This window comes from Gopherus evgoodei, chromosome 18 (genome assembly GCF_007399415.2).
Source record: "Gopherus evgoodei ecotype Sinaloan lineage chromosome 18, rGopEvg1_v1.p, whole genome shotgun sequence".
NCBI classification, from domain to species: Eukaryota; Metazoa; Chordata; order Testudines; family Testudinidae; genus Gopherus; species Gopherus evgoodei.
This window is the reverse complement of record NC_044339.1, coordinates 9,133,552-9,160,032: the sequence shown is the minus strand read 5'-3', so window position 1 is coordinate 9,160,032 and position 26,481 is coordinate 9,133,552. Positions and strand designations below refer to the sequence as shown.

General features: G+C 46.4%; 1 protein-coding gene across 6 annotated transcripts in view; it reads left to right on the top strand.

Moving 5' to 3' along the window:
* KAZN (kazrin, periplakin interacting protein) overlaps positions 1-26,481 on the top strand; it is a 719,120-nt gene that overhangs the window by 554,392 nt on the left and 138,247 nt on the right. For all 6 annotated transcript variants that reach the window (XM_030537473.1, XM_030537471.1, XM_030537474.1 and 3 more), the window contains one exon: positions 10,572-10,763. In XM_030537473.1, coding sequence (XP_030393333.1) covers positions 10,572-10,763 — 192 coding nt within the window. The remainder of the gene's footprint in view (positions 1-10,571; positions 10,764-26,481) is intronic.

The window sequence follows — 26,481 nt, the reverse complement described above, 5'->3', positions numbered from 1 at the left end:
TCTACATGGAGAAATCGACTGGCATAGTTATAGCAGACTAATTAGTCCAGTCAATTTCCCCATGTAGACAAGTCCAAAATCAAAGGAACCATCAACTCTTTCAGTGAAATCGGGAAACCTCTATGAGACATCATAGATGTATCTAGAGAAGTATAATATATGTTAAAGCAGCAAAGAGTCCTGAGGCACCTTATAGACTAACAGACATATTGGAGCATGAACTTTCGCGGGTGAATACCCACTTCATCAGATGCATCTGATGAAGTGGGCATTCACCTGCGAAAGCTCATGCTCCAATACTTCTGTTAGTCTATAAGGTGCCACAGGACTCTTTGCTGCTTTTACAGATCCAGACTAACACGCTACCCCTCTGATAATATATGTTGTATATTTCCTTAGGCATTCCCTGTGCATTTCCATGGTTGGATGCCTCCTATTTTTCTCTCTCCTTTTGTATATCCTATTGTAATTACTCCTTTTAAAAATCCAAAGACGTGTGGCTTATAAAAAATTGCCTTAACTGATGAGAAGACAATGACAGGCCTGTCTGCTATAAGAAGTGTGTCATCTCTCTTTGTCTTCTGGTAGCTGAGGCCCCACGGTACCTTGACAGGCTATGTGTGTTATGCCCCACGCTTTGGGCAAACAGTGCGTAGTTGATGAGGTGGGTAGCATCAGACACAAAGAAATGAAATGTGAAGAAGGTCCTTGTGGGATTAGGAAGGATGTGCTGGAGAGGACTCTTGGGAGCAAGCCCCTCTTAAAAATTTTGCTACCAAATCCAAGCCAGCATGGTCTGATTCTAGTGAGTAGGGTACTGGACTGGGAGTCAGGTGACCTGGCTTCTGTTCCTGCCTTGGGCACTGAACTTGGATGACCTGAAGCAAGACTTACCCTTAATTGCTTCTGTTTCCTTTCCTTTCCCCTTCATCTCTCTTGTCTCGAAGACTATAAACATTTTGTGACTGTCTCACTAGTTGTTTGTATGGCACCTCCCACAGTGGGGCCCTGACTTCAGTTAGGGTCTGTAGAAGCCACCACAGTACAAATAATAAATTGAAGGTTAGCATAATTCCTCTGCCTCAGGTGGAGTCACCTCTACCTATGTCAGATCATCCCAACCTTCTATCTCCGGAGCTCTTAAAATTGCTTCTAGCAAGGACAAACATTTTGTTTCCAGAACAGATTGCACCAAGAGCCAGGCACAGAGGCCGCCTTGTTTCCTCTAAGACGGTCTTTACCCTGTCCCCATCTGAAATGCCACATGCTGAACTTTGTAACTGCATTTTCAGTAAACACCATATAGTTTTCAGGAACAAAGCCTAAATATTTCCAGCCAGTTGTGCTTGATATCAGTTGGTTTCCCAAACGTTTTTGTTTAAATGGAAGGAAGAAACAAACTAATGTATTTCGTAATTCTTTAACTCTTTTACACATGTGCGTGATTCAAAGTCAGTGTGAGTCTACTGACTTTAATGGCCCTTAGATGAGGCTCAGCAAGCTCCTGTATCCCAGTATGCCAAGCATAAAGGGAACCGAGGTGTCCTGGATTTAAAATACTGGCCATATGCTGCTGGTAACAGTGGCATGGGAATTTAGGACTTTTTGGAGGGTGGTGGAAATTGTGAGAAGTTTTGCTCTGGCCATGCTCATTTCTGAAGAGTGGCAGATGCTGTTTCTCACGTGGCTTTGAAGAGCGTTTGACGCCAGACACCGATGCAGCTACCTGTTCAAGATCCAGGGGGGTTTGTTAGCAGGGTTTGCGCTTCACTCTTGTGGTGGCAGAGCTCTGTCTAGGTGCATGCCACCTTGTTAGGTTTGACCTGTAGGTCTTGTGCCTGTGTGGTGCTGCACTGCAATGTCATAACACTCCTGCAGTGGAGGGGTAGGGGTGGGGGAGTGATTGCAGCACATGTAGATGTATCCAAGCTAGTTTTAATCTAGCTAATACAAGTACCTGTAGCAATGAAGCCAGGGCACCACAGGCTTCCACATGGGCTAGCGCCCAAGTAAGCACCCAGGGTTCTGGGCAGGCTTTTATAGCCTGTGTGGAAGCTGGTTCTTCTGTGGCTTCACTGCACTGGTACCTGGGCCAGCTATATTAAAGGTGGATGGGGCAGTATTTCCACCAGATAGGGGCATGAGTGTTTGGTACCTCTGCATTTGAGAGAGGAAAGCAGCACGCACACAATCAGGTTTCATCCACTCTATATGATTCCAATCCTGCAAAGTGCTGAGTACCTCCTGCAAAGTGCCTGGCGCCCTCAGGTCCCGAGGACGCCGCCGCTCACTGGGATGTGGGTCCTGTTTTAACAAGCCACCCCCTTGTAGAGATGAATGGTATCGTGACTCGCTGTGAGTTTCCTGATTGCTACATTGCCTTGTCCTATTAGTGCATTGCCTGTCTCATTTGGTGCAGGAACCAAGGCGGGGGATACGAGTACAGTACTTGCCAGTGAGACTCCAAGGACAGCCATTGAGCAAACATTTCAGTGTATCTGTATGTGATGCGTACCTGCACCTGCACTGTCGTGTACGCTGTTGTGTCTCTCGCACTGAGAACTGGCGTTTTCAGACTAAAAATATGTCGTGATGGCAGATCTGACTCGCTGTCGGGTAGCAGGTAGTTTGCTTCTGGCTAATTACTTGCAGCCTGCTACGTAGCAGGACAGTAGTGTGGTGTTACGGCCACAAAGGGTGTTTATAAATTTCAGGTCTAGTTGAGCAACCGTAAAATTTTGGTCTGTCACCCCTAGCAATTGGGGATTGAACTGAGGATTTCATGAGCCTCTACAGCGGGAGCTAATGGGCTGAGTCTCCCAGGCGGGAACTGTAGCATGCTTGTTTCCTCTGCGGATCAGGCGCAGAGGGTGACCTGTGTCCAGAACAGTGGGTTACACGGGCATAACGAAGGGGGAGAAGTGATGTCACATGAAGCAACCTAAGGCCTGAGAAACTGGCTCCTACCTATAGCCTATTTCTCAGTTGAAACAGAGCCCAATGGGCATTTTTTAATCTTTGCCAAGTGAATGTAGTGCTGGTTGAAAGGTGCTGGCCTGTTAAATTTCTAGGATGGTGGGCAGAGCCCACCAGAGCAATGAAAGACTTGTCCCTTCAGGTGAGGAAGGACTGCAGGACCCAGGACTTAACCAAGCATGGGGACAAAGAATACAAAAACTGAGGTGAGGTGCAGATTATAAGGTCAGAATGAGAGGCCGGGAGGGGACACTAACAGCACTGCAGACTCATCCCTTTATACACACAACATAATTGGTAGTGACAGCATAAGTGTGAGCCTCCTATCCAGGTGCCAAAACCTCACCATGGAGGGACCACCTCAATCCTGGGGTTTCGTCTGCGTGCGCCCGGATAAGATTGCAAATTAGTGCTCAGGCTGGGAGGTGACTGAATGGGAGACCTGCCAAACTCATCACACACAGGCCATCCAAAAACCATCTGATGTTAATGGCCTTTTGTCACTGCTGACCTGCGGGGAGATTTTAACCTTGTCTCCAAGAGGTGAAAGGTTCGGGGGGAGATTTTCAAAGGCCCAAGTGGCATTTAGTTAATGGGAGTTAGGATCCTAGTGCCACTGAGTACCTCCTTGCCATGCAGTTCCCCTGGAAATAAAATGCCCTCAATTTGCAAGTATAGTCCAGCTTAATTAAATGCTAGTGGAAAAGCAGCAAGGGTGAGACTTTGTAAAGACCAGAGTGGGATGAGAATTGGGAGTTTAGAATTCCAGGGGCCAGCATTCTCCTCTGAGTTACACTGGTGTAAATCGGAAGGGAGTCCACTGAGGTGGTTGGAGTTACTCCAGTTTCACTCCAGAATCTGCCCCCTCATTGGGAGTTTTGCTCCTGGAAGTGTGTCACAGGCAAAACGTTCTTTCAGTGTCTCCGGGAGGAGGGAGTTTTGCTTTGCAGCTGGTCAGACCCATTGAGTAGATCTCTGTTTAGGAGTTTGCACTGTTGTAATTGGATTGGTATTAGATGAAAAGATCTGGCTTTTTTAACACTAATCTGGGAGCTGGCGAACTTTCTCACTTGAGTCCTGCCAATCGCTGTGTTAATGCCCTGTTGATAGGTCCCCAGCGCTGGGGTTCAGTTGTTAAGGACACCGGGAGGCGTCAGTCACAAGACTGGCAAGCCTGCTGTTAAAATATGCAAGCCCTCAGGTGCAGCCCGCCTCTGTCAAGTGTTCTGTTGTGTCTCAGGCCAGGGAAATAGCCACTTCATCTGCAGGAGTTGTCAGGTGATACTTGCCCTCCGAAGTGTGTCTAGTAAATCCCACACTGCTGTGTTCCAGGCACTGATTCAGCCAGTGGTGAGGTTCTTCTTTTTCACAGATTCAAAGATCAGAAGGGACCATTGTGAACATGTAGTCTGACCTCCTGTATCACACAGGGCATAGAACTGCCTCCAAATAATTCCTGGAGCAGACCTTTTAGGAAAACATCTGATCTTGATTTCAAAATTGTCAGTGATAGAGACATTACCATGATCCTGGTAAATTGTTCTACTGGTTAATTACGGTTAAAAATGTATGCCTTATTTCAAATCTGAATTTGTCTAGCTTTAGCTTCCAGCTGTTCGATTGTGTTATACCTTTCTCTGCTAGGGTATGTCTACACTACGGGATTATTCCGATTTTACATAAACCGGTTTTGTAAAACAGTGAATAAAGTCGAGTGCACGTGGCCACGCTGAGCACATTAATTCAGCGGTGTGCGTCCATGGTCCAAGGCTAGTGTCGATTTCTGGAGCGTTGCACTGTGGGTAGCTATCCCATAGCTATCCCATAGTTCCCGCAGTCTCCCCCGCACCTTGGAATTCTGGGTTGAGATCCCAGTGCCTGATGGGGCAAAAATCATTGTTGCGGGTGGTTCTGGGTAAATGTCATCAGTCATTCCTTCCTCCGGGAAAGCAACAGCAGACAATCATTTCGCGCCCTTTTTCCCTGGATTGCCCTGGCAGAGGCCATGGCACGGCAACTAAGGAGCCTGTTCAGCTTTTTTTTTTTACTGTCACTGTATGTGTACTGGATGCCGCTGACAGAGGCGATACTGCAGTGCTACACAGCAGCATTCATTTGCCTTTGCATGGTGCAGAGATGGTTATCAGTCGTTCTGTACCATCTGCTGCGCCATTTGAGATGACGATTGTCAGTCGTTCTGTATTGTCTGCTGCTATCATGGGAGCCCCTGGCTGAGGTCGGCCGGGGGCACAAAGACAAAAATGAGACTGACTCCCCGAGTCAATCCCTCCTTTATGGTATCTAAAAATAGTCAGTCCTGCCTAGAATATGGGGCAAGTGTACTAGAGAACCAGAGAGCACAGCCGCTCTGTGTCAGATCCCGCAGAAATGATGAGCTGCATGCCATTCACGGGGGAGGCCCCTGCAACAACCCCACCCATTGCTTCCCTCCTCCCCCAACCTTCCTGGGCTACCATGGCAGTGTCCCCCCCATTTGTGTGATGAAGTAATAAAGAATGCAGGAATAAGAAACATTGACTTGTTAGTGAGATAAAATGAGAGGGAGGCAGCCTCCAACTGCTATTAGTCCAGGCAGGACATTAAGCGGTGTGGGGGAGAGGAGCCCAGCAACCCGCTGCTATGATAGTCCAGGCAGTACAGAATCTTTTCTTTACACATGAAAGGGAGGGGGCTGATGGAGCTCAGCCCCCAGTTGCTATGATGAAGACGGTTACCAGCCGTTCTGTACCATCTACTGGGAATGACCGGGAGTCATTCCTATTTTTACCCAGGCTCCCCGGCCGGCCTCACCTGAGGCCAGCCAGGAGCACTCAGCAGATAGCAAGCATATTGTACCGTCTGCCACTGGGGAGGGAAGAGGAACGGATACTGCTCTTCACTGCCGCAGCATCGCGTCTACCAGCAGCATTCAGTAGACATAGGGTGACACTGAAAAAAGTCAAGAAATGATTTTTTTCGCTTTTCTTTTACGGGGGGGGAGAGGGAGGGGGTAAATTGATGGGCTATACCCTGAACCACCCCGGACAATGTGTTTGACTCTACAGGTACTGGGAGCTCAGCCAAGAAGCTCAGTCTTTTGGAACTTCCCCATTGTTCCAAGCCTTACTGAAAATCAACATCAACTGTCCAATGAGGTCCTCGGCCAGCTCTCTGAAAACTCTTAAATGTGAGTGATCCAGGCCCTGCTGATTTTAAAATGTCTAACTTTAGTAGCTGATGTTTAACTATAGTAGTGGAATGGAAAGAGTGTTATCATCATCATCATCATCTGATGAGACTAAACCATGTGTTACGTACATGCCTCTTGGCTTGCTTCTGTTCTGGGAGGCAAAATGCTTCCAAGGCACTGGGTTCAGACAGACTGTTGCTTCTGAAGTGACATTCTGTTTAACTCCTTGATACATGTAGCAAGTCAGGCTTGCATCTGGGTTAAGTCAGCAGAAACTCAGGTGCAAGAGCTGAGCAGAAAGTGTGCCTGGATAGGAGGTCTGATCAGTCACAGTGGGACAAGGCACCTTCAACCTCCGTTCTGCCTGGAAGACCAGAAGTGAAAGTGGGTGCTTCTTGCAGGATCCTTTTGTCATCAGTGCACTCCCTCAGGAGTGAATCATCCTGGGATACACCTGCCCCATGCAGATACCAGAGCGTGTAGTTTGTCAGTGAGGATAGATTGTCAGCTGGATAGATTGACATGTATGGTTCCTTGTTCCACATTGTATAGTGACATTGTAGTTCAGTGGGGGAGAAAGAGACAGGACTCTTGGATTCCACCATCCCACTCAGACACTGACTCTCTGTAAGACGACTCTGTGCTTTATTTAGCTGGTCAGTAGAGCCCTGCATTCCGAATCCAATCCGTGGATCATGTTTTTGGATATAAAGCAGATATCCACAGATTTGCAGGGCGGTACCCATCAGTGTCTCTCTGTGTCTCTGTTTATTAATTTAAAGATTCGTAAAGGTAAATATTCCCATCTCACAAGGGGCACTGCAAGGTTTTGTTAAGGTCGGTATTACATTGGGTTTGCTGCCTCTTTACAAATATGGATCAGTAAAAAGGCCAAAGTCTGTAGTCTGAATAAAATCCCTTGAAATATTTCTTGCACATTTTATTCTTGTATGAAACAAATGGATATTTGTGGTTTGAAATCAACCCTTCAAAACCATATGAACTTTCAACATTCCTCTCACTGAGGAAACCGAATTGCCTCTGTGCTGCTAACAGAGGCAGCATTTATCGGGGTCTATGATTTACTTTGAGGAGTGAATGCAAAGTATAAATGTAGTCAAACGCTGGGTTAGACAGGGGTTTTCCAATGTCATGATTAAAGTTGGGTCTGAACAGCAAAGTCCAACAGTTTAACTTGGTACAAATGTCTGCTTTGGGAGGAATTTTGGTGATTGTCCTGCGAGATCCAAAGGAATCCAGGTTTTGGGCCGGTGATCAGAGCATCCTGTGATGCCATGTATTGCGAGCGACTCGTGCCTCTCTGTCTTGCCACTCTCAAGGCCAGCAAGAGGAAGAGATGAGCTGGAGCCTCAGAGAGGGATCACACAGCCTTTGGAAACGCGGGGTTGCTCTGCTCCCTGGAAAGCAACTTTCTAGAGACGTGATGGGCTGAGCAATGACGCCGTGTTGGTACCTATCACTGACAGGCTGATATCACAGGGTTATCCTTTTAACACTGTTGGCCAGATGGTCTGATCTCTGAACAGGAGGGACAGACGGGGAGGGAGAGAAGCAGCTTTTTTCCCCTTTTGTACTCCCTGTCCAGGGGCCAGCTGCATCTTCAGTCCTCGCACTCCCTCCCACTTTCCCTTATCCTGTGCTTGGCCCATGGGGAGAAAGAGGGGTAATGTAGGTGCAGCTAACTGGATGCAAAAGGAGCGCATGCTGCACCCTCAAAGATGCAGCCAATGCTGAGGGGAGCTTTGGGAGGCCTGGGGCCACCGGCACTCCCCCCAGCGCAGCGTGGTTCTGCACCAGCTGCCTGTTTCACAGAGAATTTGGCCTAATTTCCAGCCGCAGAGAATTTGGCCTAAGATTTGCACAGACGAAGGGCTCGGCAAAAGCCCAGCGTTACTCTAGCTTTGCCAGCGCCGGCCTCCCACGCTTGGAGCCGGCTGTCAGCAGAGGAGGGAGATTTGGCAGGTAAATGGATTTTCAAAGACGCAGGCAACACAGGTATAATCTCTCCCTGAGTACCCAGGGGTGACTGCTTCGAAGCCGCAAACTAAACATCCTTCCCATTCCCCACCATGTCCATTTATTTAAAGAAAGCCCACCCTCGTTTTCCCCCCACTCCCAACTGTCCTTGTCCTGCGCCTATCTTCCATTCATGCCTTGTTTCCACAGTGGTGGTGTGGTGAGGGTAGATACAGCACATCAGTGCCCTTTTTAATCAGAGACTCCACAACAGGAGTCCAATGGTAACAGAAAGCTGGCGGGTCTACAAATACCAGTTTGGCTGGCACAGAAGGGCACCTAAATGCAGGGGATTGTAGATTTTTAACTTCTGGCTCCACTATTCTTCATTGGAACATTGTTATTGGTGAAGTCGGCGCTGGCAGATTTTTCTGCTGAGCTCTTGAATATGCTAATTGATTTCTGTTTGATGTTCTTGCTGCTGTTCTAGGAGTGACCTGGGTCAAACTGGAGTTTGGAAATCTTCATATATATTACCAAAAAAAAAAAAAAAAAAAAAGAAGAAGAGTAAATAACCCCTCCAAACAAGCAACAGTACTTTCAGCAGGGTATGTTTTCAGAGATGTGGGTGGGAAAAACCCAATAGGTGTGAGGATAATGGAAAGCGAGGCAAGCAGATCCTAAGAACAGCAGAGTGTAATGCATTTCTGAGTGCAATGGTCTGTGAATATTTCATCTATAACCAGCAGTGATGCGAGTCCCGTCTTGTATTACATATCCTTTTTAAACAGCAGTAAGCATCTTTGCTGTTCTCGCTCCGTACTGCTGTGATAATGGTTCAGAAACTAGCCCCCTTCAGTATTGTCTGGGATTCTATTATTCAGCTGAGGAACAAATCTGTTCCCGTGTATCACTTTAAACTTTTGATGTATGAGGATCTCTCTCTCTCTCCTCCCTCATTGCATACACACTGTCAATATTTATGACAATTGATGTACTACAACGTTCTGACAAGCTGTATTTGGCATCCGTCACAGCCCAAAATGCATCGTTTTACAGCAGTTTGTAATAATGGCTTCTCATGAGTCTCTTTAAAGATGCATATTTTGTAAATGGCCTATGGAGGATCCTTCATCTCTGTTGCCTTGACTCTTAGAGATGCTTCTGGTTGGGTTTTAGTTAACCACCAAATGGTTCTCAATAGAAGCAGCTGCTTTTCTAGAGCCAATCAGAACCTCCTTTCCTGTACGCACATGAAATATGCAAAAAAAAAATGTTAATGGAATTGAACTCGCAAGAACTATTTCTGGACTTGCTTTGTAGTTGCTGCTTTAATGTTTCGGGATCCTTGCCCTCTGCTTCCATACTTCCAGGGATAGTACTAAGGGCAGTGATGGTTAGTAATTAATATAGAAGAATTAGATACAGACAACAAGGATTGAAAACGTTAAAAGTTTGGGTTTTGTCCATGGATGAAAGGAGATTCCCACCTGCGTCCCCCCAAGATGTCTCAAAACAGCTTTGCTAAGATTTCTTGGGCAGAGTTTGAGCACATGGGTGAATAAGCAGAACCTGCTTACACTGAACTTCGATACAGTGAAACTCAGTGGAGTAGAGCGAAAGTTGAAGGCAGCATTTACTGAGACCAGGCTGAGCAACTGCTTTCTCTAGATATTGTGGCTACAGCAAAAATCATTAAGGAACAGTGGCACCCTTAAAAAAATTAGCAGAATTTAGAGGTAATGGTCAAGATTTTAAAAAATGCTGGGTGATTTTTGGGTACCGAATCTGAGAAATCTTAAAGCAGTCGGATATCCAGAAGGTAGGTGCTCTGCCCTTTCTGAAAATCAGACCCTTTTTTTTCAAGCTGCCATAAGTCTGGCATCCAAAAATTTAGGCACCCAAAATCACCCTTGAAAATCTTTGTTAGTGCTTCTCTGAGGGCTGAATTTTTCTCTCTGGTCATGGCTTTAAGAACTGGAAAAGGAACAGAATAGAAACAAGTTACTGGAGGGAGCTCCCTCGTCTGAAAACTTCTGACGTCAAGGGTACATTTGGTCCACCACATTCATCTTTTTAAACATATTGAGTAGCCCCCGGGTGACCGTCCAAAATATCTTCAGTGCTTTGTAGTGTGCAGATTGCAGTCTCACTTATCAAATTAGAGTGAAGCATTTCTAGGGAGACTAAAAATGACTTCACTGCCATGGCACTGTACCTGTGCCTCTGGCACCATGTATCTAAGCAGGATGAACAGGTTCCTACTCAGTGGAATTACAGGGGCTTGAGAGTTGCATGTGCAATGCCAGCGCTGGGTTCTTTTTACCAACAGGGTTTCTGTTGTCTAACTGCCCGAGCCACTGAAAACCTGCCAGAGCTGAAGAGAGCAGCTAGTCACTTCCTTGAATTGTGTTCTCTCTTCCTCCAGTGCTGTTACGAGAAGAAGTGACCCAGCTTCAGGAGGAGGTTCACCTGCTCCGACAAATGAAGGAAATGCTAACAAAAGATCTGGAGGAGACACATGGCAGCAAGTCGACAGAGGTTCTCTCCGCCACTGAGCTCAAACTCCAACTGGCACAGAAAGAGCAAGAGCTAGCGCGAGCCAAAGAAGCCCTACAGGGTAAGAGCTAAACCTTCCTGTTGTCTTTGTGCCCAGGTCTTCTGTGTCTTCTTGTCTGTGGATCTGTCACAGGATCTGTGCTTTACACTCTCTGTCTCTGAACATCTCTATGTGTCTCTCCACCCTTCTTTTTCCCTCCCGCCCTCTGTCACATCCTGAGATTCGGCCATGATGTTTGCCAAAGAGGAACAAAAAGTTGCCCTTTTCGTTCCGATTACAGGGTTTATAATCACCCCCGAGCCTCCTGCCTTTATCTGCTGGGGTCAGAAGGAACAGGGCTGCTTCTTAAGGGCCTTTTAGTTTAAGATGAAGGGGCAGTAGTTTATAAGAACTCAGGTGTAATGATTTCACTCCCACCAAAATTCTGTCCCTTGCTTCCAGACTTAGCCCAATAGACTGGCCTGAATTTCCCTGCTGTACGGTGAGCCTTCTGCAGCCACTTCAGCAGAGAGCTTTCTCCTTGAAATGGATGGTGTCCCAGTATCATTTATCCGTGTGTGTACATGTCTGCATCCCACCCCCAATGCCTTGTTCCAGCATCAGATGGTGGGCGTAGCCATGAATGTCAGGAAAGCTGCAAAGACTTAACAGATTATGCACTGATGCCTTGAGTTTCAGCCAGGGCTTGGTGTACTGACGGGGCAGAGTGAGGGGGGGTGGAGCACTGGCAGGGGAGGGGCTGAGTCCAGCTTAGCTGAATCCCACAGGCTTAGCTTTCTGGTTCCCTGGGTTGAAATAAATCATTCTGCTTTCTTATTTTGTGTGTGTGTGTTTTTGTGTGTGTGTCTGTGTGAGAGAGAAACTTGGGTGTCTGGTGACCCATCCTAGCAGAACAGAGGTTTTCTTAATAGAGCTGGCTACGATTCCTCCTCCTGACAGGCTGTTCAGGACATTGTACCTTTGTTTGTGTCTCTAACCACTGTAGATTTGGGTGATTTTTTTTTTTAATTACAATACTGTCTATGAGCACTGTCACTCTGTAAGCTGGACAATGTGTTGCCAATGGCAGAATGACCAGGAATGGCCATGACCAACCTGCATACAAATACAGTCGAGGACATTTTGTTGTCGTTCCTACTCTTGTCCAGAAGATGATCAGTGTTGTCTCTTTGCAGAGCTGCTCGTTGTCTCCTGTGTGAAGTAATAATGGAATCAAGCTAGCCACAATGGCTACTGGTTTCCAGCTCACAACGCTTGTGAGATAGTTAAATCTGGAAAATTATATTACAAATCCCTTCACGTTTCCTCTTGAAGGTAGCAGTGAACTTGCTCATGGCTTTGCCTTTGTCTCCTGGTGACTTGTGTGCCTTGTCTGAGTATCCGAGAGACTGAGCCTATGTCTCCAAATGAAAACATTGATAAACTACCACGCCAGTTTACGCAGCATGAGAACTAGGCCTCGGGGTAGTGTAAACTTGAAACACGGCTGCAGCACTGTAGCTGATTCAGTGTAGCCACTCACTCCAGTCTCCTGTCACTATAATTAATCCACCTCCCCGAGAGGTGGTAGCTAGTTGACAAAAGAATTCTTCCGTGGGCCTAGTGCTGCCTACACTGGTGTTAGATCAATGTAACCATGTCACTCAAAGTGTGGGTGTCTCACACCCTTGAGTGACGTAGCTGGTCGACTTAACTTTTGAGTGCAGACTTGGCCTAAATCCTCTTCTGTTGCTTGCGCTAAGCCGTTAGGTAAGGTTGAAATAAAAGATTTTGTATTTGGATTTTCAGTGCATTCAGCTGCACTGTTACATGTTGCATATTACACTGTTACATTCAGTGTTATTTCTGATCTTGCATAGGCTGTGATGGTAGGAAGCACCAGTTGAAAAAAAAATCTGTATAGTTTCTGGATTTGACCCTACTGCCCATGGGAAAGTAAATACTTGGCTCTGAAATTACCCTTTAAAATTAAACCACTTTGTAAGATGGTTGTAAGAAAAGATTATTGGTTGAAACAACAGAGCTTGTGAGTTCAAGGCATGCAGTATGGGGATCGTGTCCGTACCAAGGATTTACTGTATTGTGATGTTGCTTGGTCCCTTAAGAAGAGTGGTGGTGATTTAAATGACTGACACAAAGTGGCAGTCTAAAGCAGCAGAAGGACCAGAAAGAGGATCTCCTAGGACGTTTTAGCTGCTCTAATTCGTGGTGTGAGAACCGGCTCAGGAAAAATGCAAGTTGCTCCCCTTAGTCTGAGTTGGGTCTCTGGCAAACATGTCCCCAAAGCAGAGGGACTGACTGTCGTACGGGCAGGGAAGCGGGGGAAAAACAACAAAGACATTGAAGAGGAAGAATGAAAAACACTTGAGGTGAGTAAGGGTCAGTCAACACTTGGCATGGGGGTGTGATTCCAAGGTCAAGGGGGAGTGATTCCAAGGTCTAATCGAGCTAGTGCCCAGAAAATAAAATGTAACCACAGCAGTGCAAATGGCAGGCAGGGCAAGCCTCCCGAGTTCGTACCCATCCAAGGCGCTAGGTTTGTATTTGGGCAGCTATCTCCTCCCACCACTTGCACCACCTTGGTAACTCAGTATTTTTAGCAAGCGAGTATGGGTGTGTCTCCTCAAGCTAAGAATCACTTCCCAGCCCAAAGTGCAGACATCCCCTGTCTTGTCTTGGAGATTTCAAGGTCAAGTGCATAGCGGCTGGGCCTTATCACAGCCAGGGAAGCAAACCAACTCCCTCTGAGTGCCAGAGGTGCAGCTTGGGATACGAAATGAGAAAGCAAAGCTGAATGATATTGCCGAAAGTGCACATAGGATTAAGATGCTTTCTATCCAGCTACAAAACATAGGGGATAAATTGCAGGCAGGTGTAATCTGAATGCAACTGGCATAAAAAGAATTTATGGGCCCAAAGTATGAAAAACTACAATCTGTGGCTGCTGTTGGTTGTTTAGGAAAAAAAATCTGAGCAAGCAGCAGCTGTCAGGCAACATCTGCTAACACCACCGTATCAGGCCTGTAGGAAAAGAGCAATAGAAGAGTCACACCAGGGATGGATGAATCCCAACTTTCAGACTCAGAAAGATGTTCAAATAATTCCTAATATAGCACAGTTACCTCCCCTTTGGCTTTGAATATTTTTTTGGGCTCTTGAATAGTGCCTTTTGTCTGGGACTCACTTTCAAGCATGAATTAAACTTCACAATACCCTTGTGAGGTTGGGAAGAGTTCTCCATATTGAGAGGAAACTGAAGGCATGTCGGTGCTATGGGCCATAATGTAGATATTTTCTGCATTGACAGATGGGTGTTTGCATCAAGGTAGATAATCCACCTCTCTGAGTGACAGTAGTTGTGTCAAAGGAGGAATTTCAACCTAGCCACATCTATACCAGAGACTAGGTCAGCCTAGCTATGGTCCTCAGGAGGGTGAATTTTTCAAAGGCAGGTGGTAACTTCTCCAAGGTCCTCAATGGATCAGCTCAGAATAGAACCCACAACTGTTATCTCCCAGGCCTCTGCCCCGCCCTGTAGATCCTTCCCTGGAGGGAGTAGAAGCTTTAATAAACTTGAGTTCATAATGAGCAAAACTAAATTCCAGCAATTTACCATTAGGAGAACATAGATCCTGCAATCATATCTTCATGGCTGGACCCTTACCCTCAGTGTACCAGAGCAGTCAAGGGGGTTCCATGAAGAGTCAGCCAGGTAGGGTGACCAGATCTCCTGATTTTATAGGGACAGTCCTGATTTTGGGGTCTTCTTCTTATATAGGCTCCTATTACCCCCCACCCCTGTCCCGATTTTTCACATTTGCTATCTGGTCACCCTATTTCCAGGATCAGGGGTATTCAGAGCCTGTGAGCTGCAACTTGCAAGCAATTAACTTTATTGGTGTTACTAATTTTGTCATATCTTGCGGGAGGCGAAGAGGAGGAAGGTTACCTATTTGCTATTATAACATGGGTTCATGGTATGGTTGTCCTTTGTAGTAGTGCAGTAATGTTTATTACTTGCCTGTGGTGACAGTCAGCATTATAATAGTAACCATTGTATCCACCTTTCATTTTGCCTCGGACTCTAAACTCAGAGAAACAATAAGCACATAGGGGCTAGTACGGACAGGATCAACCATTTATTCTGCCTCAAGAAACCACGTCTGATCCTGAAGCAGGTACAGCACATAGCCCTTAGGATGCTGGCAAGCATCGGCATAAATTGCGTACTTGGGATGGAGATGCTTATTGGTTGCAAAAGACAGATTACAAAGATGCCTATGGGACAGAAAACTACCCACTGCCATCAAGGCTCTGCCATTACTGCTGCTGTAGTTTTTCACCAGCCTGTTCTGAGCAGATGGATGCAGCCCCATGCATCAGCAGTGCGTCGTGATCCTTGTTAGCACTCTGTGTAGAACGAGGTTTCTCAACCTGTGGGTCACGACCAAAAATCAGGTGGCCAGAATGTTTCAAGGGGTCATGTGGTAGCCCCATCCCCGCGGGGCTGGCGGGGCTCAGCTGCCTGCTCCGGGCATTGTGACCGCCGGGTGGAGCCCTGCGCAGATACACAATTTATGTCTGTAAGCAGCTCACCACGCTGCTGGTGAGCCTGGTGCCCGCTCCAGTGGACAGGACGAGGGGCAGTACAGCCACGCCAGAGGAGATCCTGGGCTGGGCGCTGGCTCCTTCAGCACCAAGGCCCGACATGCTGCTGATTTTTACCACTGTGGTTCCTGGCCCGGTTGCTGCCCATGGCCCTGCTAGTCTCACTCACCCTGCAGCTCCATGAATATCCGCTTTATCTCTGTGGATCTAAATTGGGTATCCATGCACGGCTCTACTTCTGGGGTCTCAATGCTGCTCAGGTTTGGCCCAGCCGCTGCTCTGTCATGGTGATGGGGGGCCAGCCAGGCCAAATTTGAGTGAGTGATGCTGTGACTCCATGTGCCTGGTCACACCACCACTCACTGAAATTTGGCCCAGCTGGCTCCCATTGTGGGGGCAGGGTCAGACCTGAGCAGCACTGCAACCCCAGAGCTTAGACAGCCTGGAGCGGGAAACTGAGCCCAACCAGCCCCATAGGACCAGAGCCGCAGGAGCTACCACTGCAGGGGGAGTGTGGGGTGGGCTCTGGAATGATCCCCTCCAGAGTCTCCTACCGCCATCCCAGGGCAGGACCCATCTCCCACTCTGGGCCTCCTACTCCCCCCCAAGGGGCAGGACTAGGGCGACCAGATGTTCCGATTTTATAGGGACAGTCTCAATTTTTGGGTCTTTTTCTTTTCTTATATAGGCTCCTATTACCCCTCACCCCCGTCCCGATTTTTCACACTTGCTGTCTGGTCACCCTAGGCAGGACCTATCACTCCCTGGCCTATTTATGGGGTTGCAAGAGGCCATGAGTATTTACAAATGGGTCCTGACCCAGAACCACTGCTGTAGAACAAATGTAGCAAGACAGGAAAAGAAAAGTGAAGCTAGGTTACTGATAGATGCTCACTGGGACATCAGTGGAATATGAAGGGTGGGTTTTTTACAGCACAAGATAATAAAAAATGTCCCATCTGTTAATGAACTGTAAATGAAATCAGGAAGCACCATTTTGTACGCAGAGCTGACAGACCATCCTGATGGTTCCAATTCCCCAGTCAGGGAAGGAACTCCTATCTCAAATTCTGGCAAAGTTGCTGGTCTAAATATAAATGAAGCCCCCGCTTGCTCAGAGTGGCACTGTATCCCCCTCTAGTGATGGCTAGGCCAGCTAGAAGTGGATGAGCTTGCTGGGGCTTTGAACAAGCAGGGAGCCTCAGAGGCTGTTGGTGGCTTCACTGGAGCCAGAGCAGAGACTGTTGCTGTTCCTGTGGTGACGGCAGTGTGAGTAACAACCACCCTTGTTTGGGAAAGTGCCTACAAGGGGCCGGCTTTTTGTTTTACGCCAGCACTTGGTTGATGCTGGTGAAATTTAAAAGTACAAAGCAATAACAGTGTTGCAGATCCCAAGTGCTGAAAAATCCTGAGTCGGGTCCCTCCAACTATCGTGAGACTGGCTTTAAAATCAGGAGAATTAAAGAAAAATGAATTTTGGGTTCTTTTCTAGTGCCTTCTGGTTTCTGAACCTTTAGGGTTCCCATTTTCAGGCTTCACTCCAGAATGATAAGAGCTGGAAATTTCTTTTTATTTTTAACTGAAAGCCAGCTTTCTCCTCTAATCAGATGCCCCCAGGCTCTAGCACCTTAAGAAAAAAACAAATATAATGAGACTGGTGATGGCAGAAGCTGGTAACGCTGTAATAAATGCAGATCTTGGGAGATCAATAAAATCTCTGTGGAGTTACTAGTTAGCAGGATGTGCCTCGTCTATCCATCATTCTTCCTCACCCCCGTATAGCTGCAGTTAACTCAAATGCAATTTCCTAGAGCTCTCCAGAGGTGCATTGATAGTCTTGGTGCACAATGATGCTTGAGCTGGAGAAAAATGCTATGTAAATTGCAGCTGTTATTTTAAAAGCACATTAATGACTTTCCGTTCCTCGCTAGCAATAATGGCTGGGGAATCAATGACTGTCAAATGGAAGATAAAATTGGCAAAAAGAAAAGAGAAATAGGGACAGATTCTCAGCTGGTATAAATCCAGCATAGCTATATTGATTTCAGTAGAGCTACGCCAGTTAATACCAGCCGAGTATCTGGCCTGTAGCTATTCAGCTTCTCTCAGGGTCGTCTTATTCCAATCCGTGGCGAGTACCAACTATTTTTAAAATCTGTTTTTAAATGGAGTGATACAGCTGTGTGAAATGCAGTCTCTCGAAACCCCGGTGTCGTTCAGGGCCTGCCTGGTTCAACACCCACTGAAGTCAAGTCTTGGAACTGAGTTTATCTGGGGAGGAGGGTTCAAAGAACTCCGGTGGTAGGAAGTGCCTTAGGGAGTGGAACTGCAAAGCATTTCATTTAGGGGGGAGATGGGAGAGGAAGCTTAAAGGCATGAGGTTGGGATGAAGTGTGTCTAGAGGGGAGGATGGGGGAAGAGGGCTGCTGGATGTTCAGGTGGATGAAGGATGAAGTTTGGAAGCCGCATTTTAGTCTCAATCTACCTCTTCCCAGATCTCGCTGAGAATCTGGAATGCTCTCCTGGATTCAGTATCCCCAGAAAATACATGGATACGTAGCCTTGAGTGCACCTCTTGTTCCATCCCAGTGCAGCCAACAGAGCATTCATCCACCTAGAAAAAAACCTAAACTCTCTCAGATGAGCTGCTCTCCCTTCTTTAAAAGTTCTCTGCAGTCCTGCACATCTGTCTTGAAAACTCTAGGGAGGTGGAAACCGTAAACAGAACACAACCCAGGGATCGATAGGGGCCAGGAAATGTGCTTCACCGCATGCCTCACTGCAGATTTTTTTTTTCATGCCATGTTAGCATTTCTCTTTTTTCACTAACCTTCCCCTCCCTGTCCATTTGCTGATCTGTCATGATAGCAGCCCTGTGGAATGCACCTCCCCCTGGTTTGTGCTGCTTGTCTGGGTTTTATAGTTGTTTTAAGAATTCCTTGTTTTATTTGCATTGGGTGTTTGGCGTGAGAGAGAGATTGATAGCAAAAGAGATTGAGGTTTGCTTGTTGTGTTACCTTGTTGGTTTCTATTGTGTGTGATCGTTGGGGCTCCCTACCAAATTTATGGCCCATGTTGGTCAATTTCGCAGTCATGGGATTTTAAAAATTGTAAATTTCATGATTTCAGCTATTTAAATCTGAAGTGTGATGGTGTTGTCGGGGTTCTGACCCAAAAAGGAGTTGCGGGGGGGGGGGGGGTCACAGGTTTATTGTAGGGGAAGTTGCGGTACTGCTACCCTTACAGTTGCTGCTGGCAGCAGTGCTGCCTTCAGAGCTGGGCAGCTGGAGAGCGGTGGCTGCTGGGAGCCCAGCTGTGAAGGAAGCGCCGCCGCCAGCAGCAGCGCAGAAGTAAGGATGGCCTGGTACGGCATTGCCACCCCTACTGCTGCCTGCAGATCTGCCTCAGTCAGCAGCTGCCATTCTCCGACCGCTCAGCTCTGAAGGCCTCACAGAAGTAAGGGGTGGCAATGCTGTGACACCCCCCCAAATAACCTTGTGACCCTCCCTGCAACTCCCTTTTGGGTCAGGACCCCCAATTTGTGAAACCCTGATGTCCCCCATGAAATCTGGTCTTGTGTGCTTTTACCCTATACTATACAGATTTCATGGGGGGAGACCAGGTTTCATGTTTTTCATGGCAGTGAATTTGGTGGTATGCAGAGGGCTGAAGAAAAAACTCTTGGCTAGGGGAGAATTCCTTCACATAGGTACTGCATGCGAGAGCCAGAAGTTGCTCTAATATAGCCCCCCCCCCCCCAGCCCCTCTCCGTGCATAAGTGGTGTATTGGAGGTGGAGAGTATGGGGCTGTAGTGTAAGCTTGCTACCGTCATTCTGAGCAACTCCAGGTTGCATGCAATCTCCCCCCTCGTTTTTAATTATTTTACGGTCTGATTTATTTTACAAATAGCCTCTGGAATCCTGCCATGAGCAAAAGGCTGCATCAACTTTTTATGAAAATAATCCATTGCAACCCAAGTCATGCAGACTCAGTAGAAAGCAGCTTTGAAATAGTTACTGTGGAGGTAAATAGGTCAGTGAAAACAATCGTTTGGTAAGTAACTATTATATGTTAGATATTTGCAAATCAAAAGGAGGTAGTGATTAGATGTTTGAGTAACAGAGTATTTGTATGTACGCTAGCTAAGAAAATAACAACCAAAGCAATTCAGCATTATACTTAGCATGTAAGCTGATGGGTCACGAGGCAGTAACCCCCGTAGGATAGTATTGCTCCACTGGCTGAACTGTATGGGTTAATATATTGGCCATTGTTTCCTGAAACATCCCACTCTGTTACCAGGTCTTGATCCTTCTGAGAGAGAATTGCAGAGTCCTTCTCACTTCTCTAGGCAGGTGTAACTGTGATCCCACCTTAATGTAAGGGCAGTGGGTAGGACTGCCAGGTCAGGAGGGACTTGCCTGTGGAGCTAGGGCTGGGAGCTGCAGCTGCCTGATGCAGGTAGCAGGAGGCCCCAGCTGAGTAGGAGCTGGTGCATGTGATGACACGGCCCCTCCTCTGCCCTCAGTAACTGGACCTTGGATGTCCAGTCAGTAGATCTGATCAGACTCTATCGGGTCTCCTTTTTAATGGAACTTTCTGGTCGAAAACTGGACCCCTTTAGCAGCAGGATGAGCTGTTTAGAAGAGAGAAGGTTTAGAAGAGAGAAGGTGGGCTGAGCTGTCCCGAGAAGGAAATCAAGGGACTGTGAAGCCTGGGAAGAGGGTTTGTGTTGAACGTTGTCATCTTGCCATTTTCCTTTTTGGTAAAGCCAGGCGTGGAGAAGAGGGTGTTTGCACTTTGTGTTTGTAGAGCAGGCTGAGAAAGGCACCAGCTGATGGGGGGGTTGTCTGCTGAAGTTCGTCATTGTAGGAGGTAGGATACTACACTGAGTGAATCATTGATCCTGGCGGTCATGGCAGTGCCTGTTTTTTTCTTTTAAAAAAAAATTAAATATCCAGAATTTTGGTGTGTCATGCTAAAAAGCAAGTGTCATCTCCCCCTGCTGGTCTGGGGCAGGTGGTGCACTTGTGTGCCAGCAGAGAAATCAGGCACGCTTGTATGCAGGCAGGGACTTAAACAGAGGCAACCAAATTGGCTTTTACTTAATCTGAAACATCATAAAGTAAATGCATGTGTGTGTGATTGCTGGGAGAGCGTTAGCAGGGACAGAGCTTTTTATTGTCCACCTTCTAAAAAGCTGTTACACACAATGAAGAGTAAGAAATAAATCTGTATCTTTAATGTAGTTGAAAATGTATTATTTGTATGACAAAAGAACTGAGCCCTGTAAGAATACATAGTGATAGAGAGCCCCTGCCTGGAAAAGCTTCCAGTCTGATTTGACAAGGCAAAGAGTGAGAGAAAAAACAGGCACAAAAAGTGAAGTGATTTGCCCAAGTTCACACAGAAGGTCATAGAATCATGGACGATTAGGGTTGGAAGGGACCTCAGGAGATCATCTAGTCCAACGCCCTGCTCAAAGCAGGACTTAATCCCCAACTAAATCATCCCAGCCAGGGCTTTGTCAAGGCAGGCCTTAAAAACCTCTAAGGATGGAGATTTCACCACCTCCCTAGGGAACCCATTCCAGGTTATTAGCAGAGGCAGGAATAAAACTCAGCTTTCCTGACTCTCAGTCCAGTGCTCTATCCACTAGGCTATCCTATCTCTGTAATATCTCTATGTAAAAGCGAAATATGTCATGTATTCTTCTAGGCCCTGTACACAATAAATGCCAAGGTGTTCTTACAGCAGTGTACAGATCATGTAAATTGACACTTATGATTGTTAGTGGAAAAATTATAGAACTCTATCCTCGCTGTTGATTTTAAACCTGCAAGTACAGTGCAGAAGGTTAGGATGGATATGGAATACCTGATGCTTAAAGCGGAGGGAAGCATTGAGATCTGGAATAGCTTCGCCTGGAGTGTTTATTTTTACTAGGCTTCAGTAATTTTAACAGCCTCACTTTTGCATAACTTTACTTCACTGACACCAGCTTGATGCTGGCCAAGTAGTTAGTGACAGATGTTAATTTTCATCTGGAGATAGAAAATTCATGTACTGTGATGTTACTTCTCCTGATGAATATTTAAATATTAAAACTGGAATCCCACAAAATGCTGAGACAACACTTTTATTAATCCCAACACAAGTCTAAGCTGGTTTGCTCATCCAGTCACTGCAAGTGTTTTATGTGTAACACAAATTCTATTTGAATCCCTACTGCAATATTTTCAACAAACGCTGACTTTGATTTGAATTTTTTTTCCCAGAGACTCTTTTGTTTTACAATACAGCAATCTGTTTAGTGAGTGAATTGCTGCCTGCCTATATTTACACTAAAGCAGATCTTCTAAAGGGAATTCTGATTAACTGGAGAGCTGCTGCAAACTTAGTATAATGGTAGAGTATTCAGGATTAGATTCCTGCACTCTCCGTTCACTTGGTGTTGGTAGCGCCAATATTCTTGGGATAAAATGAATCAGGAGCAGGTGTTAGTTAGATTTATAAAGTCAGCTGCCTGTTTGCTAGGATTTGGCAATGCCTATTCGGTGGTATGACACACTGTTTACACAGACCTCAGTCAGACCACTTCAGGAGGTGGGCTTGTCCCTAGCAAAGCAGTCTGGCCTGGTGAATGCTTAAGTTACCTCCAAGGATAGCCAACCATAAGGGGCAATGGGAAGGGGGTTGATGATTTGGTAGATTGCACTTTCCCCTCTAAGGATTAGTTTACACTGGGAAGTGACGACATGTTATAACATGATAATAGACATGTGACTGCTCAGTGTAGATGGTGACTGGGGTCATGGTTAACCTGAGGACCCTCTGAGCCAACATATATTTAGCGTCTCCATTAATATGTGAAAACACAATGGCATTGGACAGTGGAGGCAAGTCCCTGATTATAATGATCATTTGTATTATGGTAGCACCTTGGGGCCCTAATTGTGGATCAGGGCCCTGTTGCTCTAGGCTCCATATAGACCCAGAACCAATCGACAGTTTGTAATCTATAATGTCAATCTATGTGACACATTGTCCCAAAGAGATTTCAGTCTATATAGTCCTGGATGAGTACTGGACTGCCGCCCCAAGGGTCACCAGAAGTACGGCCTATGCTTCCGAAGGGATGTAAAAGTACTGCGTTCAGTAAAGGTCCTAGAGCATTTTTAGCAACATATTCCTGGTGAAATTCCAGTTAGGGAGGTTCCGATCCGCCTATGGAAATTTGCCCTGAGATCTGGCGCTCTGACTATCTGTAAGTCATTTTGCACAGTGTTTCACTATTCTCTGAAACAACTGCTACACTCAGCCCCAAAGTGAACTCTGTTTCACAGTTCCTGGGCAAACCGTCCAGGAGGGATAGCTCAGTGGTTTGAGCACTGGCCCGCTAAACCCAGGGTTGTGAGTTCAATCCTTGAAGGGGCCATTTTAGGGAACTGGGGTAAAAATCTGTCTGGGGATTGGTCCTGCTTTGAATAGGGGGTTGGACTAGATGACCTTCTGAGGTCCCTTCCAACCCTAATCTTCTATGATTCTAAAGCACTTTCAGATCCTTCATAAGAAAAGGTTCTGCGCCAACGTACAACTTCATTATGAAGTCACCGTTGAAGACTAAGCCTGAAGACTGAGTATATATCAGAGGTGGGCAAACTACGGCCCACGGGACCCTCCTGCTCCAGGAGGCTACCCCCGGCCTCTCCCCTGCTGTTCCCCCTCCCCCACAGCCTCAGCTCACTCCGACACCGGCACAGTGCTCTGGGCGGTGAGGCTGTGAGCTCCTGGGGCAGCGCAGCTGCAGAGCCCAGCCTGACCCAGTCTCTGTGCTGCATGGTGCCGTGGCTGGCTCCAACCAAGTGGCGCGGCTGCCTGTCCTGGTGCTCTGGGTGGTACGGCTGTAGCACCTCCAGCCACTGGTGCTCCAGGCAGCACGGTAAGGGGGCAGGGAGCAGGGGGGATTGGATTGAGGGCAGGGGAGTTTGGGGTGGTCAGACAGCGGGGAACAGGGGGGATTGAATGGGGGCAGGGGTTCCGGGGGGCAGTCAGGAATGAGAGGGGGACGGGGGGCAGTCAGGGGTAGGGGTTTTGGGAGCAGTTGGGACAGGGAGACGGGGTGGTTGGATGGGGCGGGAGGCCATCATGGGGCGAGAAGGGGGGGTTGGATAAGGGGCGGAGCCGGGCTACTGCTTCCCCTAACCAGCCGTCCATACAATTTTGGAAACCAGATGTGGCCCTCAGGCCAAAAAGTTTGCCCACCCCTGGTCTATATCAAAGTATAGAGACAGGATGACTGTTGTGTGTGTAAACTGTGCATGGGGTTGATGAATGTTAGGGGTCAGTTGTGACGATATCGAATTTCATGGCTGGGACATAGATACAGCAGAAATTAAGTGAATGTTAATGTGACAAGCTGGTCTCCGTGTTCTTCTTTCACAGCGTGTTGCTGAGGTCTGAGCACTGTGGCCTCGTGCGGAGATGCTGTTCCCAGCATTAGAGAATCAGAGCTTGACTCAAGGACCATTGGAAAGACTCCCATGGACTTCAGTGCTCACTGACCCTTAGTATTCCAGAGAATTAGAGAAGATTTTGAAGCTAAGATCAAGCTAAAGGGAAGCCCAAGACACCCCTTACAAACGTCAAGGTGCAGTCCTGCTGTGAAAAGTGACTCAGGGAGTTTCATGTTTCTTTGCCTTTCATATCACCTTGGCTTCAGCTTATAGTACAAAAATGTGTTTCCTGTGCCAGCCCTGCCTACCCAGCCTGAGCTGGGGAAAGCGAGCTGGGTTACTTTTGATTAATCCATTATCACGAGTAATGAAGGTAATTATTACTTACTATTAACTATTTGAATTACAGTAGCACCATGATGATTGAGACCCCATTGTACTGGACACTGTACAAACATGGTAAGAGAAGGCCCCTGCCCCAAAAATGTTACAGTGTAAGAAGATGGACAAAGGAAAAATTCTTATCCCCATTTTACAGATGAGGAACCGAGGCCCACAGAGATTAAGTGATTTGCCCAGAATCTCACAGAGAATAGGTGGCAAAGCTGGGAACTGAGTGCAGATCGCTGGAGTCCCAGTCCAGTGCCTTAACCACAAGGCCATCCCTCCGCCTGTCCGTGCTGCACAATCTCTGCCTTCCTGCCTGTATTGTTCATACCTTTCTCCTCTAAAACCAAGTTGCAATGGTTATTTCTTAGATCTTGTTCTGATGCCTAGAACACAAAGGGATTCCTGGGCTTTGGCCTCTTTTTGTTCCTACATTATTTCGCATAGGCAGAGGTCTCAATAATGAATCATTCTCTATTGCCTGTCCTTAATTTAATAGGTTCTTTAGAGACTATATGTGTTGACAGGTTTCAGAGTAGCAGCCCTGTTAGTTTGTATCCACAAAAAGAACAGGAGTACTTATGACACCTTAGAGACAAACACATTTATTTGGGCATAAGCTTTCGTGGGTTACAGCCCACTTCATCGGATGCATGCCGTGGAAAATACAGAAGGAAGATATATAGATATAGATATAGATATACACACACACACACACACACACACACAGAGAACATGAAACAATGGGTGTTACCATACACGCTCTAACGAGAGTGATCAGTTAAGGTGAGCTATTACCAGCAGGAGAGAGAGAAACTTTTTGTAGTGGTAATCAAAATGGTCCATTTGCAGCAGTTGACAAGAAGTTATGAGGAACAGTGGGGGCGCTGGGGGGGGGAGGAATAAACATGGGGAAATAGTTTTACTTTTATTCTCCATCTGTCTTTTTTTATTTCTTTCTCTTTCTCTCTTTCTCTATTTATAGATAGATGTCTAATCTCTTTCCCTCCCTATGCATGTCACACACAATCTATTTGATCTTTCTAATCTAATTTTCCCATTACTGTAGTATTTAGTCATTGTGAATTACAGACAAATTATTGTCTTCCTTTGCTATGAATTTTTCATCTAGTGTCACGTTTACTGAGATACACAAAATAATTATGTATCTCAATATCCCTAAACACTTCACTGAGTTTAAATAGCACAATTATGCAGTTAATTTTCCTCGTTCGTTGCTATTATTTGTTGGTGGTGTTTTTTCAGGTTGAATTATAGGGCAAGGGTGAAAGGTATTGGTTGAATCTGTTATTTGAAGTGATATGGAGAGAGTTAATTGAAATGGAAAGATTACAGGCCACGAGCACAGTAGAGGGGAAAAGGTGTATTTTAAATGTATGTTAACTGTCCCATGTCAAAATACGAGTGTAGACAAAGTGAGTTGTCATTTTAACATATGTTAGCTGATTGAAGTACACCCTCGGCCCACATTTGTTAAAACGACACTTTGCTTGGTCTACATAATCCACACCTCAGGATGTTGTGACCAAGCCCCATATAGAGGTCGATGAGCTTGCTATCACCTTGTCTGCCAGACCTGGCTTTTTTAGCTCAGCTAGTGGAAGTTCAGGCTGTAAGATCCAGAGATCCCAGGTTCCATCCTGCTGCTGACAACCCTTCCAGGGGTACAACATTGTATCCGTACTGGGGTTTGAACATGCGTTAGCTAACAGGTTAAAAACACACCTTTTTCTTAGCAAGCGTAAGGCTACAGAGAGGCTAATCTATATGGTCGAAGCAGAAGGTTCCTGCACTGATAATGGTGAGATTGCATGCAGAGGGCAGGATGAGGGTATATCTGCCTGGGAAACTTAATTTTTAGGTCTTGTATGTGTTATCAATAAAAAGTTGTGTGTGGTTCTCATTTTGTTTAAAGCACCATGCCAAACTCAAAGGTCTGTATTGTTGACAGAAGACAGGGTTGCCATTGACCCGGTCAAAGGGTGGTTTGATTTCTCAACTTCTGTTTGTTTTTTAAAAAAAAAATCTTAAAATAAGAAGGAACCTCCTCTAATAATGCTTGAAAGGTGATTGGACCAAGCTGTTTGCAGGGAAGGCTTTCCTTGATTTGCAGTAATGATGATATTTATGTAGAGTATTTTTAGAAGGGAGATAAATTTCATCATCCCCTGTTTTACAAATCAGAAGGGTGAATCAGAGAGGGCAAGGAGCAGCTCGTGTTGCCGGGGCATACTTGGATTGCGTGCCTATGCCTGGAGTGTGCAATGGGACGAGAGGCCCTAAGACACCTCCCACCATCCATGTG